The sequence below is a fragment of the Macrobrachium rosenbergii genome, chromosome 48 (assembly GCF_040412425.1).
Source record: "Macrobrachium rosenbergii isolate ZJJX-2024 chromosome 48, ASM4041242v1, whole genome shotgun sequence".
NCBI lineage: Eukaryota > Metazoa > Arthropoda > Malacostraca > Decapoda > Palaemonidae > Macrobrachium > Macrobrachium rosenbergii.
Genome location: NC_089788.1, coordinates 54,636,372 through 54,651,874, shown reverse-complemented (window position 1 = coordinate 54,651,874; position 15,503 = coordinate 54,636,372). Strand labels below are relative to the sequence as shown.

The 15,503-nt window shown below is 44.2% G+C and overlaps 1 protein-coding gene and 1 non-coding gene across 3 annotated transcripts in view; both read left to right on the top strand.

The window, feature by feature from the left end:
- LOC136831407 (macoilin-like) overlaps positions 1 to 15,503 on the top strand; it is a 130,535-nt gene that overhangs the window by 7,452 nt on the left and 107,580 nt on the right. For both annotated transcript variants that reach the window (XM_067091794.1, XM_067091795.1), the window contains exon 2: positions 9,502 to 9,643. In XM_067091794.1, the coding sequence (XP_066947895.1) occupies positions 9,502 to 9,643 (142 nt within the window). The remainder of the gene's footprint in view (positions 1 to 9,501; positions 9,644 to 15,503) is intronic.
- Positions 14,070 to 14,172, top strand: LOC136831849 (U6 spliceosomal RNA). The gene has a single exon (XR_010850991.1). It is a non-coding gene; the product is annotated as a U6 spliceosomal RNA (small nuclear RNA).

Genomic DNA, 15,503 nt, shown 5'->3' with positions numbered 1-15,503 from the left:
CAAGGGATCTTCTGCTTTGGGCAAACCAAAATCAGACAAAAATAGAAACGAGATTCATCCAAGGCAGACTGAATGTCCTGGCAGACCAGCTGAGCAGGGCGCGATCAAGTCATTCCCACGGAGTGGACTTTAGATCCACAGGTTTGCCTAGACCTTTGGAAACTGTGGGGAATTCCAACTCTGGATCTCTTCACGACTTCCAAAAAGAATCGTCTACCCCTTTTTTGTTCGCCAGTCTCAGATCCTTTAGCATGGGCGACGGATGCCATGTGGCAAGACTGGTCAAACAAAGATGTGTATGCCTTCCCACCGTTTGGGATGATACAAGAAATCATGAACAAGTTCCAGTCACACCAAAATTGTTGATGATACTAATAGCTCCTTTTTGGCCTCTAAGGGAATGGTTCCCGGATCTTCTGCACAAAATGCAATCTGCTCAGACAACCCCACTTCTGACAGTTCCATTGAGAGTTGTCCAATCTAACACTGACAGGCTATGGACTGTCAAGAAATTACTCAGAGTTGAGTGGTTTTCAAAAGCAGTTGCAGACTCTATTGCAAAATGCAGATGCCAGTCATCGCCCAATGTCTACCAACATAAGTAGTCGATATTCCGTGCTTGGTGCAGAAGTAATTGCATCTCATCTTCTAAGAAGTCTTTAACAGAAATCGCTGAATTTCTGTTGTATCTTAGAGCCACCAGAGGTTTGTCTTCGTCTACAATTAAAGGTTACAGGTCCATGCTTAGCTCTGTGTTTCAGAGTAGGGGCCTGGACCTATCTGCTAGCCAGAATATTTCCGATCTTATTAGAGCATTTGATGCACGTAAGACAAGGGATTCATAACCAGTATCTTGGAACCTAGATGTGGTCCTAAAACAGCTCTCTAGCCCTGCTTTTGAACCTCTTAATTCCACATCCCTTAGGAAACTTACGAAGAAGACCAACTTCCTGGTAGCCTTAGTCGCTGCTAAGAGAGTCAGTGAAATACAGGCAACTGACAAAAGACTCGGTTTTGCTCAGGGTGATGTGGTCTGCTCTTGTGTGCTTGGATTTCTTGCAAAAAAATGGAACTCCGTCAAAACCTTGGCCTCATTCTTTTGGTATCAAGAATTTAGGGGAAGTGCTAGGCTTTGAAGTTTTACCTACATAGGACTGAGAAAATAAGGTGACCCGCCAGTAACCTCTGGTGTTTGGTCATAGACCCTTTGCGACCCCTTATGAAGAATGCCCTTTCTTTCTTTCTTAAGGATCTCATTCGTGAAGTGCATTCTCAGATTGAAAAAGAGCAACTTCTTATTCTTAAAGTCAGAGCCCATGATATTAGAACTGTAGCTAGGTCGTTAGCCTTTAAAGACAATCTCTCTCTCCCTCTCTCTTCCATTCTCCAGATGCCTTATTGGAAATGCAAGTCAGTGTTTGCATCCCATTACTTAAAAGAAGTGGAAACCTTTTTTAATAATAGCAGTACCCTAGGTCTGTGTTTAGTGGCTGGCATGGTATTGGGGGAGGAAGGGTAGGAAGTGTCCCTTCCAACCTGATTCTCTTCACCTTGACATAGGCCGCTGAGTCTTTGGGGAGCAGGGTGTTACTATGTGCTTGGATACCCACCGTTTTCATAATGGATGGTTGGTGGTGTTTTTCATTTTTGGTGTAGGTAATAATGTTGTTTATCTGGTTGTCTTTTTTGATGGTACTGCACCCAGGGCAGGGCCAATTTTTCATGGTTTACTAGCAGTTAGAATGGTCCTTTGCTTAGAACTCCCACTTACGTAGCAGGCGACTCTTGGCTATACTGCTGCACCGCTTTGGTTAAGATGAGCTTCAACCAGAGGCAGTATCTTCCTGCAACAGCTCTCTTAACAGGTAAGGAAACAACAAGCACGGTATCACTGCTAGCAAATTTTGTACGGTATTCTCAAATTCATTACATGTACTAATGTTTTGGGGGTAGAAGTAGTCCATGCATCCCACCTCCTATCAGTGTGGGAATCAGCTATGTACAGTAATTATTTGGTAATTTTAAACATCTAACTTCCCTGGTAGTTATATATATAGCTTAAGTCCCTGACGTCACGGCAGAATTTAAAAAACTCGCGGCAATCGCCGATCGGTAGTCAGGTGAACCACCTGTGCGCCCTCTACCCAGGTACCTGGAACCATTCCAACTATTCCTCAGATCTTCCCTGCCGCTGTGTCGGTAACATCGATGGAATTTCGCTCGTAGCCCGTGTTTTTTTTTCGCAACTTATTTTGGTGAAGTACACTTTGGCTTGGCTTTCGCTTGTTCGCTTTTGGATTTTCTTATAACATATCTGACTTCATTGAGTGTGAAAATGTGTGTGTGGGGATGCAAGCTGGTTGCTAAAGTCTCCTTGGATCCCCACTCAGTATGTCTGAAGAACGGGAATGGAAGACCGGCTCAGAAGAGCCAAGAGTACTGTGTCTCACTCTTCTTGATATAACCAGGGAATAGTTAATTCTTTTCCCCTTGCTAACTATCCTATTGATCCGTCTTCCGTAGTGGTAGTCTCTGAACCCCCAACTGAAACAGGTAAGGACCCAATACTTAATGATTTGTTGGCTGCCATTCAGACCCTGGCCCAACAGGTAAAATCCCTCTCAGAAGACAGGGATAATATGTGATCGACAATAAGAGATCTAAAAAATACAAGTGTTAATATGTTGTTAGTGCAAGTGCAGTGGAGGGTGCGGCCGCTCGGTCCTGTTGCGCTCCTAGTCCTGGACCTCTTCCAAGCTCACCAACCCCTGTGAGAAGGAATGTCGAAAGACGAAGGGAGGCGAGAGGCTTTAGTTACCGAGCGGTCGTCCCCTCGAGCGTACCTGTTGGCGCTTCCCAGGGCGCTCACCTCGCCATAGGAAAGGCGAGGTTAAAGTGTTTTTTCGTCCACCAGTTGCTGTACATCAACCGGAGGAAGCTTTTGACCGATGTCGCACAGGCGGCCAGTTCTCAAGTAACCTCTAGGTTTGGCGGGACAACGAATGTTAGAAGTCTGGATGCCTGGACGCCAGGACTTTGGGCGTCGAGGAGCTGGACGCCAGGAGGAAGTCAGGCGTCGAGAAGCTGGACGCCAGGACGTCGGGCGTCGATAAGCTGGACGCCAGGACGTCAGGCGTCGAGAAACTGGATGCCAGGACATCAAGCGTCGAGAGGCTGGACACCAGGGCGTCGAGAAGCTGGACGCCAGGGCGCCAAGTGTCGAAGCTGGACTCCAGGACGCCGGCGTCATGAGGCTGGACATCAGGGCGTTGGCGTCGAAGCTGGGCGCCAGGGCGCCGGCGTCGAGAAACTGGGCGCTAGGACGTCAGGCGTAGAAGCTGGGCGCCAGGGCGTCAAGTGTCGAAGTTAGACACCAGGGCGTCAGGCGTCATTAAGCTGGACGCCAAGACATTAAGCTTCAAGAAAATGGACGCCAACACGCCAGGCGTCAAGAGACTGGACACCAGGACGCCAGGGTCAAGATGATATTTTGAAAGACGCCGCTACTTCCGTCTTCGGAAAATCGGAAGAAGAGAATGATAATATCCCGCATTCTCCTGTGAATCCTATTGTAGAGATTTCCGGCATTGAAGACAATATAAAAGGCCATCAGCTTTCATCAGACTTGAAAAGACTTATGAAGCTATTTTTGGAAATTTTTTCCAGAGAAATTTATCCTGACTGCTCCTCGTTCCCGCCTTCAGAATTTACTCTTGTGAAGGCGTCTAAGAGGGCAGCATTTGAAAGAATGGATACTTTCGAAGGAGAAACAATGAAAGACAGCCTTTGTTTTCCTCCAACCAAACTAGCTCAAGGTCTAGCGTTTAGTATCAAACTAGAGAATCGTTCGGCCTCGAAATACTTGCCCCTTCCCAGGAAGGAAGATGGAATTATTCAACACGACTGACACCGAAGAACTCATATATCTGATGTCGTGTATGGATAAAGGACTCTGAGATAGTTCCAACGAATCTACTGCATCTTTCTCAGCGGGAATCCTGAAGGAAAGAGCCCATCTTTGCTCTTTCCTGGCTAATGGGGTCACGTCCAATCAAAATCAGAACTGATTTATACCCCTTTTTTCCTCTCGCCTCTTCTCTCAAGATTTGGTAAAGAGGCCTTTTCATCCTTGGCCCAGAAAACCACGTAAGATTTAATATCTAAAACAGCAAGAAAAGTCCTACCAACGACTTTCATCGCTAAAAAGAGTAAGGCTGAGGCTCCTGTGTTTCAGGTATCTCAGCTCTTTCGTGGTCGGCCCTCCAATAGAGGTTCTTCTAGGGCGGGTAGATGAATGGCAACGAGAAGAGGCTCTACACAGGGAAGAAAGAGGACCTGCCTTTCTTCTCCTGCAGACTGCGGTAGGAGCCAGACTGACCAGCCTGAGGAGGCCCCCTATAGTAACAAGACAATTGGACTTTTTTGCCAAATGCAACAACAGAATAAAGGCAAAGGCTTTATAGCAACAAGTGTCTATGATGTTGCAAAAGGAGACCAGACAGAGAGTTCAAGATCCGAATTCCCCAGGATTCTACATTCGGTTATTCCTGATCCCCAAATGCTTGGGGGGTTAGAGACCGGTGCTAGACGTGATTGCACTCGGCTTTTCTGTGCAATAAACAAAGGTCGCTATGGAAACGACAAAATCAGTTCTAGCAGCTGTCGGACAGCATGACTGGATGGCCTCACTGGACCTCCAGGATGCGTATTTTTTTACATCCCCATGCACCCGAACTCCAAGAATTTTCTGAAGTTCGTCCACGGGAAAGGTTTTCCAGTTTCGGTCTCTTTGTTTCAGCCTAAGCAGACGGGGATGACGTCTGGCTCTGGAGTCGAGACCTCTCAAGAGCAAGTTACCCAATATTAAGGGACGTCATGATCAAAACTTCATAGTCTCCAGGTTGTAGCCACTGGAGCAGCCCGGAGCTCTTCCCTTCCAGCCCCAAGGGTAGCTCTCCTACTAAGAACAAACGTAGACAGTTCTGTTCAGTCAGGATACCAGGCTGCAAGAGCGTGGCGGACTCTGTGCTGCCTTTCGTACATCCTCCTCTTCCTCCTTAGGATTGGTACTCGTCTGCTGAACCCTCTCCACGATCCATTATTGTGATGAGGAGGAAATAATTGCCGTAGTTGAGGCTTCCCCAACCTGTCCCCAACAGCAGGAAGCCCGCATATAGCTTTACTACAAAATATGCAGCAGACTTTGTCTTCCTGGTACAAGCGTGACAACCAGGCAAAGAGAAGAAGGATAATAGGCGCCCAACTAAAGCTTCTAGACGTCCAGAAGTTTTAAGACGCAGAACGTAGTGAATGAAACTCTAGACGCTGAATGCAGTGGCGTCAAGCATCTAGGAGTGAAACACCATGACGACAAGCGTCAATGAACCCAAGACGTCAAGCGTCAAGGCATTGGACTTCAGGACGTCAGGCTTCAAGATATTGGAAGCCAAGACGTGGAGGTAGCTCAGGACGCAAGATGCACTGGCATCAAACGTCTAACAAAGATTTTCACAAGGATGATTGCCAATGTAGCAGGTTTTTTCTTCACTCGAGAAACATCAGAATCTCCTTGTACTTAGACGACTGGCTCCTCAGAGCTCCTTCCCGCACACTCTGCCTGGAGGATCTTCAGACCACGATTTAGGTATAGAAGGAATTAGGTCTACTGATAAACAGATAGAAATCTCAGCTGATCCCATTCCAAAAGTTTTCTATACCTTAGGATGAAGATTCAGAGTCAGGATTTTCGGGCTTTTCCGTCTATTACAAGGACGGGACAAGCCTTAAGAAAATTTCAGTACTTTATAGACAGACATGCTCGGCTAAGGAATGGATGAGTCTGCTGGGGACCCTTTCCTCGCTGGAGCGGTTTGTCTCCTTTGGGAGGTTAATTCTATGCCTGTTGCAGTTTCATCTAAATCAGAACTGGGACAAGGAAATAGAACTGGAGACCAAGTGCATCCCCATTTCGGAACCAATAAGGCTGTATTTACAGTGGTGGAACGACCCCGTCAAGCTCCAGGAGGTCCCTTCTCTATATTAGAGGAACCCAGACCTAGTGTTGTTATCCGACGCGTCGGACTCAGTATGGGGAGCAACACTAGGGAAATAACAAGTCTCGGGCTCCTGGACCAGAGAGCAGGAGAAGTTAAACATCAATTAGAAGGAACTAACTGCAATCCTTCTAGCTCTCAGGGAGTTCGAACACAGTGGGGAACAGAGAGGTGCAGGTCAACACCGACAACACGGCAGCATTGGCCTACATCAGCAAATAAAGGGGCACTCACTCCAGGTCTCTATACGAGACAACAAGAGAACCTCTTCTCTGGGCAAAAGAGAAGAATGTCAAACTAGTAACCCGCTTTATCCAAGGGGAGAAAAAATGTGAGGGGGAACATTCTGAGCAGGAAATCAAGTCCTCTCAACAGAATGGACTCTACATCAGGCTGTGTGCAGTAGCATGTGGCAACTTTGGGAACGTCCTTGCATAGATCTCTTCGCCACAGCGCAAACGAAGAGGCTGGAAACTTACTGCTCTCCCGTACCAGATCCCGGGGCTATATACATAGACGCGTTCCTGGTGGACTGGTCCAACTTGGATGTGTATGCATTTCCCTCTTTCAAGATAATACACAGGGTACTGCAAAAAAAATTTTCACACGAGGGTACCAGATTGATCATTGTGGCCCTTTACTGGCCGATAAAAGATTGTTTCACAGAGGTTCTGGAATGGATAGTGGACATCCCGAGGAGCCTACCTCAGAGAGTAGGTCTACTCAAACAACCTCACTTGGAAAGATATCACCAAAACCCCAAGCGCTACAAGTAACTGCCTTCAGACTATCAAAAACTTACAAGAGCTACAGGTTTTTTGAAAGAGGCGGTTGGTGCTATAGAAAGAGTAAGGAGGTCATCCACCATGAGGGTATACAAATCCAATTGGGAGATATTTAGAGGATGGTACAAGAGCAACCATGTGTCCTCTTCCAGTACCTCTGTAACTCAAATTGTGGACTTCCTTCTACACCGTAAGAGGAAGCTTAATTTTTCCTACCTCTACCATTAAGGGCTATAGGAGCATGATGGCAGCAGTTTTTAGACATAAAACTTAAACCTATAAAACAATAAGAATCTCCAGGACCTACTCAGATTCTTCGAAACTGCTAAGGAGAGAGTACAGAACTCACCAGTATGGAACCTAGACGTGGTCCTGAGGTTCCTCATGGGGAGTAAGCTCGATCCCTTACAGAGAACATTTTTAAGAGGACCTCACCATGAAAACTCTTTTCTTGTTCAGTTTGGCCACAACGAAAAGAGTTAGTGAGATACATGCTCTCAGCGAGAATATGGACTTTAGACAAGACAAGGCAATCTGCTCACTGCAACTAGGATTCCTTGCAAAAAAATGAATACTCATCACAACCCTGACACAGAACGTTCAAGATTCGAATCTAACGGACATTACAGGGAGAAGAGAGAGAAAGTCCTATTCCAGGTAAGGGCTCTAAGGCACTACCTGGACAGGACAAAGGACTTAAGAAGGAATTCAGAAGGGCTTTTGTGCTCAGTCAAAAAGCTCTCTGTACAGGTGTCGAAGAATGCTCTGTCTTATTTTATCAGGCAGTTGATAAAAGAAGCTCATAGGAAAGGTAATGAGTTGGACATTAGATTCTGAAAGTAAAGACCTTGAGAGTTCAGGGCAGTTGCAACCTCTGTAGCACTTAAACAGAACAGGTCGGGAGAGTATCTTGGACACGACCTTCTGGAGAAACAAGTCAGTATTTACCTCTCACTGTCTAAAACAAGTCCAAACATTATACGAAGACTGCTATACGCTGGGTCCGTTTATAGCATCTACTAGTGGGAGAGGGTAATACCCCTACAATCCCATAAACCAATACCCTTTTTTCTTACTTTGGGATGGAAAATTTTTTTATGGTTGTTTGTGAAAGACTGACGCAGTCTTCGCATTCATTGGTTTGAAAGTTCCTTGGAAGTGCCTGGAACTAGGGTATTGAGAGGAGGTCTAGTCACATAGAGGTTATACACCAGTTGACAGCCCCTAGAGATTTTTCAGCCCCCTGGGTGGATCGCTGGATCTCTTACGGAATGCAGACATAATGAGGGCGATTTCATTAAAGTCAGCTTCCTTAATCCAATTCCATAAAACAATACCTTTTGTTCTTGCCTTGGAATGGTTGAAATTTTATGGTTGTTTGTGAAGATTGGGCTCAGTCTTCCACAATCATTGGGATGAAAGTTCCTTGGTAGCGCCGGAACAAGGGTATTGAGAGGAGGTCTAGTCACATAGAGGTTATACACGGTTGACAGCCCCTAGAGATTTTTCAGCCCCTGGGTGGATCGCTGGATCTCTTAAGGAATGCAGACATAATGAGAAATATTGAAGTCAGCTTCCTTAACAGGTAGGAACCTAGAGTTGTTTTGCAACTTTTATTATAATTCCAACGATGTTAGCTGTCTCTGACCCTCCACCAAAGGTGTCAATCAGCTATATATATAACTACCAGGGAAGTTAGATGTTTAAAAATGTTATTTTCATAAAATAAATTTTTGAACATACTTACCTGGTAGTTATATATAATTATATTCCTACCCTCCTCCCGTCTAGAGACTAGGGGCATGGAAGATCTGAGGAATAGTTGGAATGGTTCCAGGTACCTGGGTAGAGGGCGCACAGGTGGTTCACCTGACTACCGATCGGCGATTGCCGCGACTTTTTTAAAATCTGCCGTGACGTCAGGGACTTAAGCTATATATATAACTACCAGGTAAGTATGTTCAAAAATTTATTTTATTATGAAAATAACATGTTACTTATATAAAAATTATATTTTTATAATAAAGTGTTATATATACTTACCAAGTAATTAAAGAATGGGAGCCCACCCTCCTTCCCTAGCATGGCCATTTAGGTACAAACAAATTGCTGAGTTGTTCCTGTTTCCCAAAAGTGGGTGGGACTAGCTACCTACACCAAAACAAAAGAATCGCCACTGCAAATTTTCAATTTTAGCTGCTATACTAGTTAGAAACTATAGCTGTAATTACTTGGCAAGTTTATATAAAACTATTATAAAAATGTCATTTTTCCTTTAAGTTATTCATCCCTACATTTGTTCCTTGTTTCTCAAGACTTTTATACCTGTGTGTTCTTTCATAATCCCAGCATCAAGGCTTTGGCACTTAATACCTTGCTTCAAATTATTATGGTCCCTGGGATTTCTGTCAGGACCTTTGTTACCCTACTACAATGAAATGGGACATCTGTCTTGAACTGTACAGTGACTTGCTCTTTTGTGTGCTGAAAGCATAGGGAGCATCAGACCAATACAGTTCTTGTGATATTTTAACAAGCTCTCAATTCTGTATCGCATCTTTGTAGAAAAACAATATAGTTATTGTATTCATATAATCTTTTAAATTGCAAAGCCTGTATAGTGTAGTGAAGTTGTTCCTAATATACATTTTATTTTTTTTCAGCACTTTTGTCTACATCAAATTTCTCCTGGTATGGCTGCTGGTATTGGCGGCAGATTTCTTACTAGAGTTCCGCTTTGAGTACCTGTGGCCTTTCTGGCTTCTTCTACGCAGTGTGTACGACTCTTTTCGTTATCAGGGTCTTGTGAGTACATAAGCCATTTTTGTATATATATATATATATATCTCTCTCTCTCTCTCTCTCTCTCTCTCTCTCTCTCTCTCTCTCTCTCTCTCTCTCTCTCTCTCTCTCTCTCTCTCTCTCTCTCTCAGAAAAAAGACAAATGATGTATTTATAGAATAAGAATCTAAATCTATGGAAACAAATAAACAAAGATGTTACATATGTATAAAAAATTTTTAAAAATCTTACCTTCCTGTTATGATAGCTGTAATTGCCGCATAAGGTGGGAGTAAAACATATTTAAAGACTGAAGAATCAATAAGATCGTTTAGTTTTAACCATCTATTAACCCGTCCCTTTTGGGTAATTCAAGTGTCTATTGTTTCCCATCAAGTTTTTTCTCTGTTGTTGCCCCGTAAAGTCATAATGAGTGTGGTTACAATTGTGATAGTTAACGATTGCATCATATTGTATATTTTGTGGTTTGGTATCTTGGTTTTTGTCTTTATTTAAGATGTCATCCAAAAAGGATAAAGACAAATGGTTTCAGGTCTGTATGGTAAGTGGGTATGTACCCTGCTTTACTTTTCAGTTTTCACGTTCATGATTTAAGCTGTGTTAAATGTAGGAACAAGGGTTGGTTTTATAAGGACCGCTGTGGTCAGCGTATTGCTTGGTCAGATGAGGTAAAGAATGTGTAAAGTATATGCAAATGAGAGAAGCATGTAAGAATAGGAAAAGTCAGAAAAGATTCTTCTAACACTAGGACAGGAAGTGAGGTTAGGAGTAAGTGTTTTTCATGATTTTATGATATGTCAGAAAACAGCTCTTCCCACATCCTTTTTTGCTAGTAATGTTTCTTCAAGTTATTTCATCTCACAAAGCTCCCTGTATTGTTCAGGATATGAGGTTTGACAAATTAGAAACCGATGTAGCTAGGCTTAGGGCTATGTTTTAAAAGTTTATGGAGATAATCTAAGCACTTGCTGCTTTACTGGCCCAGTATATTCGTCCTTTTCCGGTTCCCCCCTTGCAGCAGAGGAAGTGCCAACCCCCTCCCTCCCTGTTAGCCATACCTTAGTCATGCCATGTAACACTCCTTCCACTGTTGGAGGTACAAGGAAGCAGGGTATGTCTGGGAGTGGAAATGGTTTGTGCCTGTTGTCTTCCTCTGGCCAACCTGATGTGTCACGCACAAGTTGGCACTTGTTTGCTGAAGGATAAACGCCGCAAACTCTAGCAAAGTTCACGTAGTGAGGAAATAGGTAAGGATAAGCCCATTTACTTGATACTTGATTCTGTATCCCCAAGGTCTTGCTGGAGGCTGCATACTCCTAGTGATCGCTATCCGGAATATTCTGTGGTTCTGCTTTGGCAAGAGAGTTTGGTGTTCTCTTGAAGGCACTATCCTCCAGGAGAGTACAATACTGTGTTCTCAGGTGGGGGCCAGTGCTCGCCCAGTTTGAGGTGCTTGCCTAGGTTCAGGCTCCTGCCTGCTTTGCAGGTGCTATCCTGGTTTTGGGCTCTCACCTAGTTTCAGGCACTCAGCTGGGTTTTAGGCGTTCATCTGGTTTTTAGGTGCTCTAATGGTTTTTAGGCATTTATCTGGTTTTTGCACACTCGCCTGGTTTCGAGCACTCGAGCTCCCTTGGTTTCAGGCGTTTGCATTCTTCTTGGTCTTCCAGGCTGTCTGATTATGCTGGTTTATCTTAGGGCATTTGTCTGACAGGAGAGAGGTTGTGATCTGGTTGTGAATGCATTTGTTACCTCATTCTCCTTCCTTTCTCAGGCATTCTCATCAACGTTGGACACCTTGTAAGACAGCACTACTTTCCTGCGAGATTGCAATGTAGGAGCTTGTATCATTCTGTCTCACGTTCACCATTGGTGACATTGAAGTTGTAGGCGTCACATTGTAGGCCTGTTCTCCTCAGGTTTCGCACTTCCAGTCTTGTTCCCCTCCTTTGTTGTGTTGAGCTCTTGAGCTTTCTAGGCACTGTCTTGAACCCTGTTTGGGCAAACACCACGAGTTAGACTAGCAGATCCTTCTTATTTGATTGCTACTGTCTCAGTAGAATGACAGACTGGGTTGCCTTCTCCTCAAAGCTTTGTTGTTGGCTGGCAGTTAGGTTTTATTTTCCGCTGAATTTTGTGTCGGCACAGGAGAGTGAGAATGTACAGGAAGCTTTTGTCTCCTTTGCAGATGATTCTTTGGTGCCAGGGCATAGGGCAGCACCAGCTATTGCTCTGTTATGGAGCAGGTTTTTTTATGTACGTAACTTACCAAATAATTACATGACTATTAGTTCCACTGGTACGACAACTTGAATTCAAAATTCGCGGGTAATACTTCAAACGTCTGTGTAGGTGACTATTTCTGCCCACTAGCAGGAATATTAGGAATGACTTTAGCAGAAAACCTCATTCTGTTCGTGCCAGGCATGGCGTAAACACCAAGTACTGGCAGCAGCGTATTCATTATTTCCCGGTTATATAGTTAACTGGATTTTGGTGGTGTACACATCCACCGGAATGCGTATTTAGTAACCTTCATGAAATCTCAGGATGAGTTTTTTCTCTTTTTGTCATTATTAAGTTGATTCTTCAACAGAATTTTGCCTTAAAAGTAAATCCGTTATGTCAATCTTTTGTCTATACCTAGACTACTTAGCCACTGATAAAAGCTCTGCCCTAAAAGCAATTCTCATATGTTACGCCATTCCTTGAGGCTGAAACCTTTGCATTATGTTTTGTTCACCAGGCCTAGTTTTCTAGCAAGCCTTCGGTAAATAGTTTTGCTTTTAAATTAAATTTTCGAATGGTGTTTTCCGGGTATAGGCACTCGCAGGCCGCCAATAAATATTGCCTTAAAAGTGATTCTTGAATGTTTTGTTATTCTGTTATACTAAAAGCTAAAAGCTAAGCAAAACTTTTGCCTAATTTTTGCCTAGGCTACTTGCAAGCTGCCATTATAGTGTTGCCCTTAAAGGTAATTCTTGTATCTTACACCATTCCTTTAGGCCAAAACTTTTACATTGCTCTGTTTACTGGGCCTAGACCTCTTGCAAGCCACTGGTAGATTAGTTTTGCCTTCAAGTAAATTCCCAAATGGTGTTTACAGGGTGTAGGCTACTCGCAAGCTGTTGATAAATAATTCCCTTCAGTGTAATTCTTGAATGTTTCATCATTCCTTTAGGCCAAAGGTTTGCATTTTATGTTTGTTTACTGAACTTAATCTACTTGCTAGCTGTCATTAAATAATTTTACCATAACCTTCACACTTAACTTTGCAGAATTGAAAAGTGCAAGGGCAAAAATCAGTAAGGAGAGAAGGGTGTTTGATGGAAGAAGATGTTATTGTCGGCCAAGAATCAGCCTCAGTATTTGCTTCGGCAGCACATTGTGTATAGTACTCACTTTGGCAGTACATTACTAAGTGGGAACATTTCTGAGAAGCTTATCCTGTCTCCTGTGCAAGGATGACACGCATCTGGGTTGATGCTCAGATCTTGAACATTCCACACTTTCAGCACCTAGAAGTGCCATTGGTGCCCACTTCAGCCTGACACCAGCTCATACTATAAGTGCTCAATGGTGCCAGTTGACGCCAACTCGTGCTCTGAGCAGCCCAAAGGCGCCCTTAAGTGCCCAAGAGTGCCCATGGGCAGCATCTGTAGCAGACAGCTAGGCATGCACAGAGTGACATGTACTTTTTCTCTCCTACTTCTACCCCTATGTTTTTACTGCTTGCTTCCATGCCTGGCTCCCTCGCTTCCTTCCCATGCCATCGCCAGTCTTGTGTCGGGGTTTAACAGAAAATTAACCTTGCATAGTGAAGTGTTGTGCAGTTGAGGAGGTGATTATCCAGCCCGCCAGTTCTCCTAGACCTAAGTCACTGTCATATTCCCCTAAACCTGGGAGATGTCATACTGAATGTCCAGGGGAGGCTGGTGGGAATTACCCCGGGTAATTGCCCTCTTGGTCGAACTTGTTGCGTATTCCCAGGTATCGACAGACAGCCACTGAAAAGGCGTCTTCATGGAGGTGTAGTGGAGGAGGCGGCTATCTGGCCCGTCGGATATCCTAGGCCTAAAGTCCCTGTCAAACTCCCTTGAACCTGGGAGGAGACATACTGGTGGTCCAAAGGGAGTCCGAGTGGTTTTGCCCCCCGGTAGTTGCCCCTCAGTCAAGCCTGTGATCCAGGTATCGACAGACAGCTGCTGGAAAGGCTTCTTAATGGAGATGTAGTGTTAGACAGCCAGTCCAAGGTGCCTTGATGAAGGCATAACGTGTAGTGTGAGCATCACTCGACAGCGGCTGTCTTCCCGAGCAAGGCCCCAGCCTGCTAGGCTGATGCCTCTATTTGGCGCCAAGTGCTTTTCCAGTGGTCCATGGAGCACTCAGTGGCCCCTCCAAGCGTCCAGTGTCTGAGCACCCAGTGTCCAAAGTACTTGCTTCAGCTGTACCTATTCTAAATTGGAACAATACAGAGAAGTTTAGCATGGCCCCTGCACAAGAATGACACAAATTGTGAAGTGTTCAACAATTTTCGATTAGCACTCTTTTAACCCTCGTTGCCTTGTTTTTCCTTAGAACCCTCTCTTGTTCTTTTGTGGGTGCCAGTTCCCAATGGCGCATGGCTTCTGCTTTCAAAAAGTCGACACCAGCCCCCATTTGCCAGCCGCCTACTCTCCGCTCACAAACTCATCAGTTGGTTCCACCTTCACTTAGAGTTCAAGATGATGTTACTACAGTCTTTAGTATTGCAACCCTGTCCTTTGTGGACAAGGACTTCTTGACGAGTGACCTTTGTCGGGAAGAGAGAAAGGCATGTGTCTTTGGCATTCCTCCCTCTAGTACTTCAATGGAACTATCCTCCTCATAGAAGATTTTGTCTATTTTGTGGATTGTCTTGACTGGAACCAGGAACCTTGGCTAAGAAGTTGGAGACTCCCTAGAACTTTTTCCAAGAGTCATCGCGTCGGATTGACACCCAGTGCTGCCAGGTTCTGACAAGGATAGTTGGATTGATTTTAGAATTGTCTGCTCTCGTTGTTGATTTTGGAAGAGAGAGCTGTGTTGATCTTCATCTCTGGAGAAGCATACAGTTACAGAACTGTTTTCCTCTTCCTTAACCATAGCCTCTGTCACAAGCTGTAAGCAGGTTATATTTAAACGAGCAATATGGAATAGTTGCATATTCATGTAACCCAATACAACATCATGGGCAGCAATGCACCTAACAATGTTGGTGCCACGCTCACTCAAGCGAGACTGCCCGGCAGACTCAATATCTCCCGCCTTAAACACATTTTGGCGGGAATATAAGTAATGCTTCTTTTATATGCGACATATGGAAACATCCTACATCCCTTCTCTAAAATAAATGCATTATACTTTTCATGGAATTGAAGGTTTATCAAGTTATTACAGAAATGGTCATATATTCATTGCAGAAAGAAGAAAAAATCAAATTGTACATAATTGAAAAATTACATAATGTTTTCATGCCAACTCGGGGGATTTATTTTCCTCATCCCTCTTCTAGGTTGGCGGTCAGCATACGAGTCAGCTGGGGGAGGTGTACGAGTGGGTGGGGCATCCTGCGCACCTATTTCCTGGAGATGTTTTCTGTTTCTTGTTGATATTTTTCCACTACCATCTAGTTTTATGATATATTGGCAGTCTCCTTTCATTTCAATGACTTTAGCACTACGATCTCAGGCCTTGGAGACAACATTTTGGACTACTACTGTGGTAACCGTTTGTAAGGGGGCGGAGTCTCTTTGCACTTGAATCATGATGCAACTTGACATTTCTCAAGTGCCTACCCATCTTCTCCTCTTTGTCGATCTTGATGTCTGCCCACTGCTCTGTTATC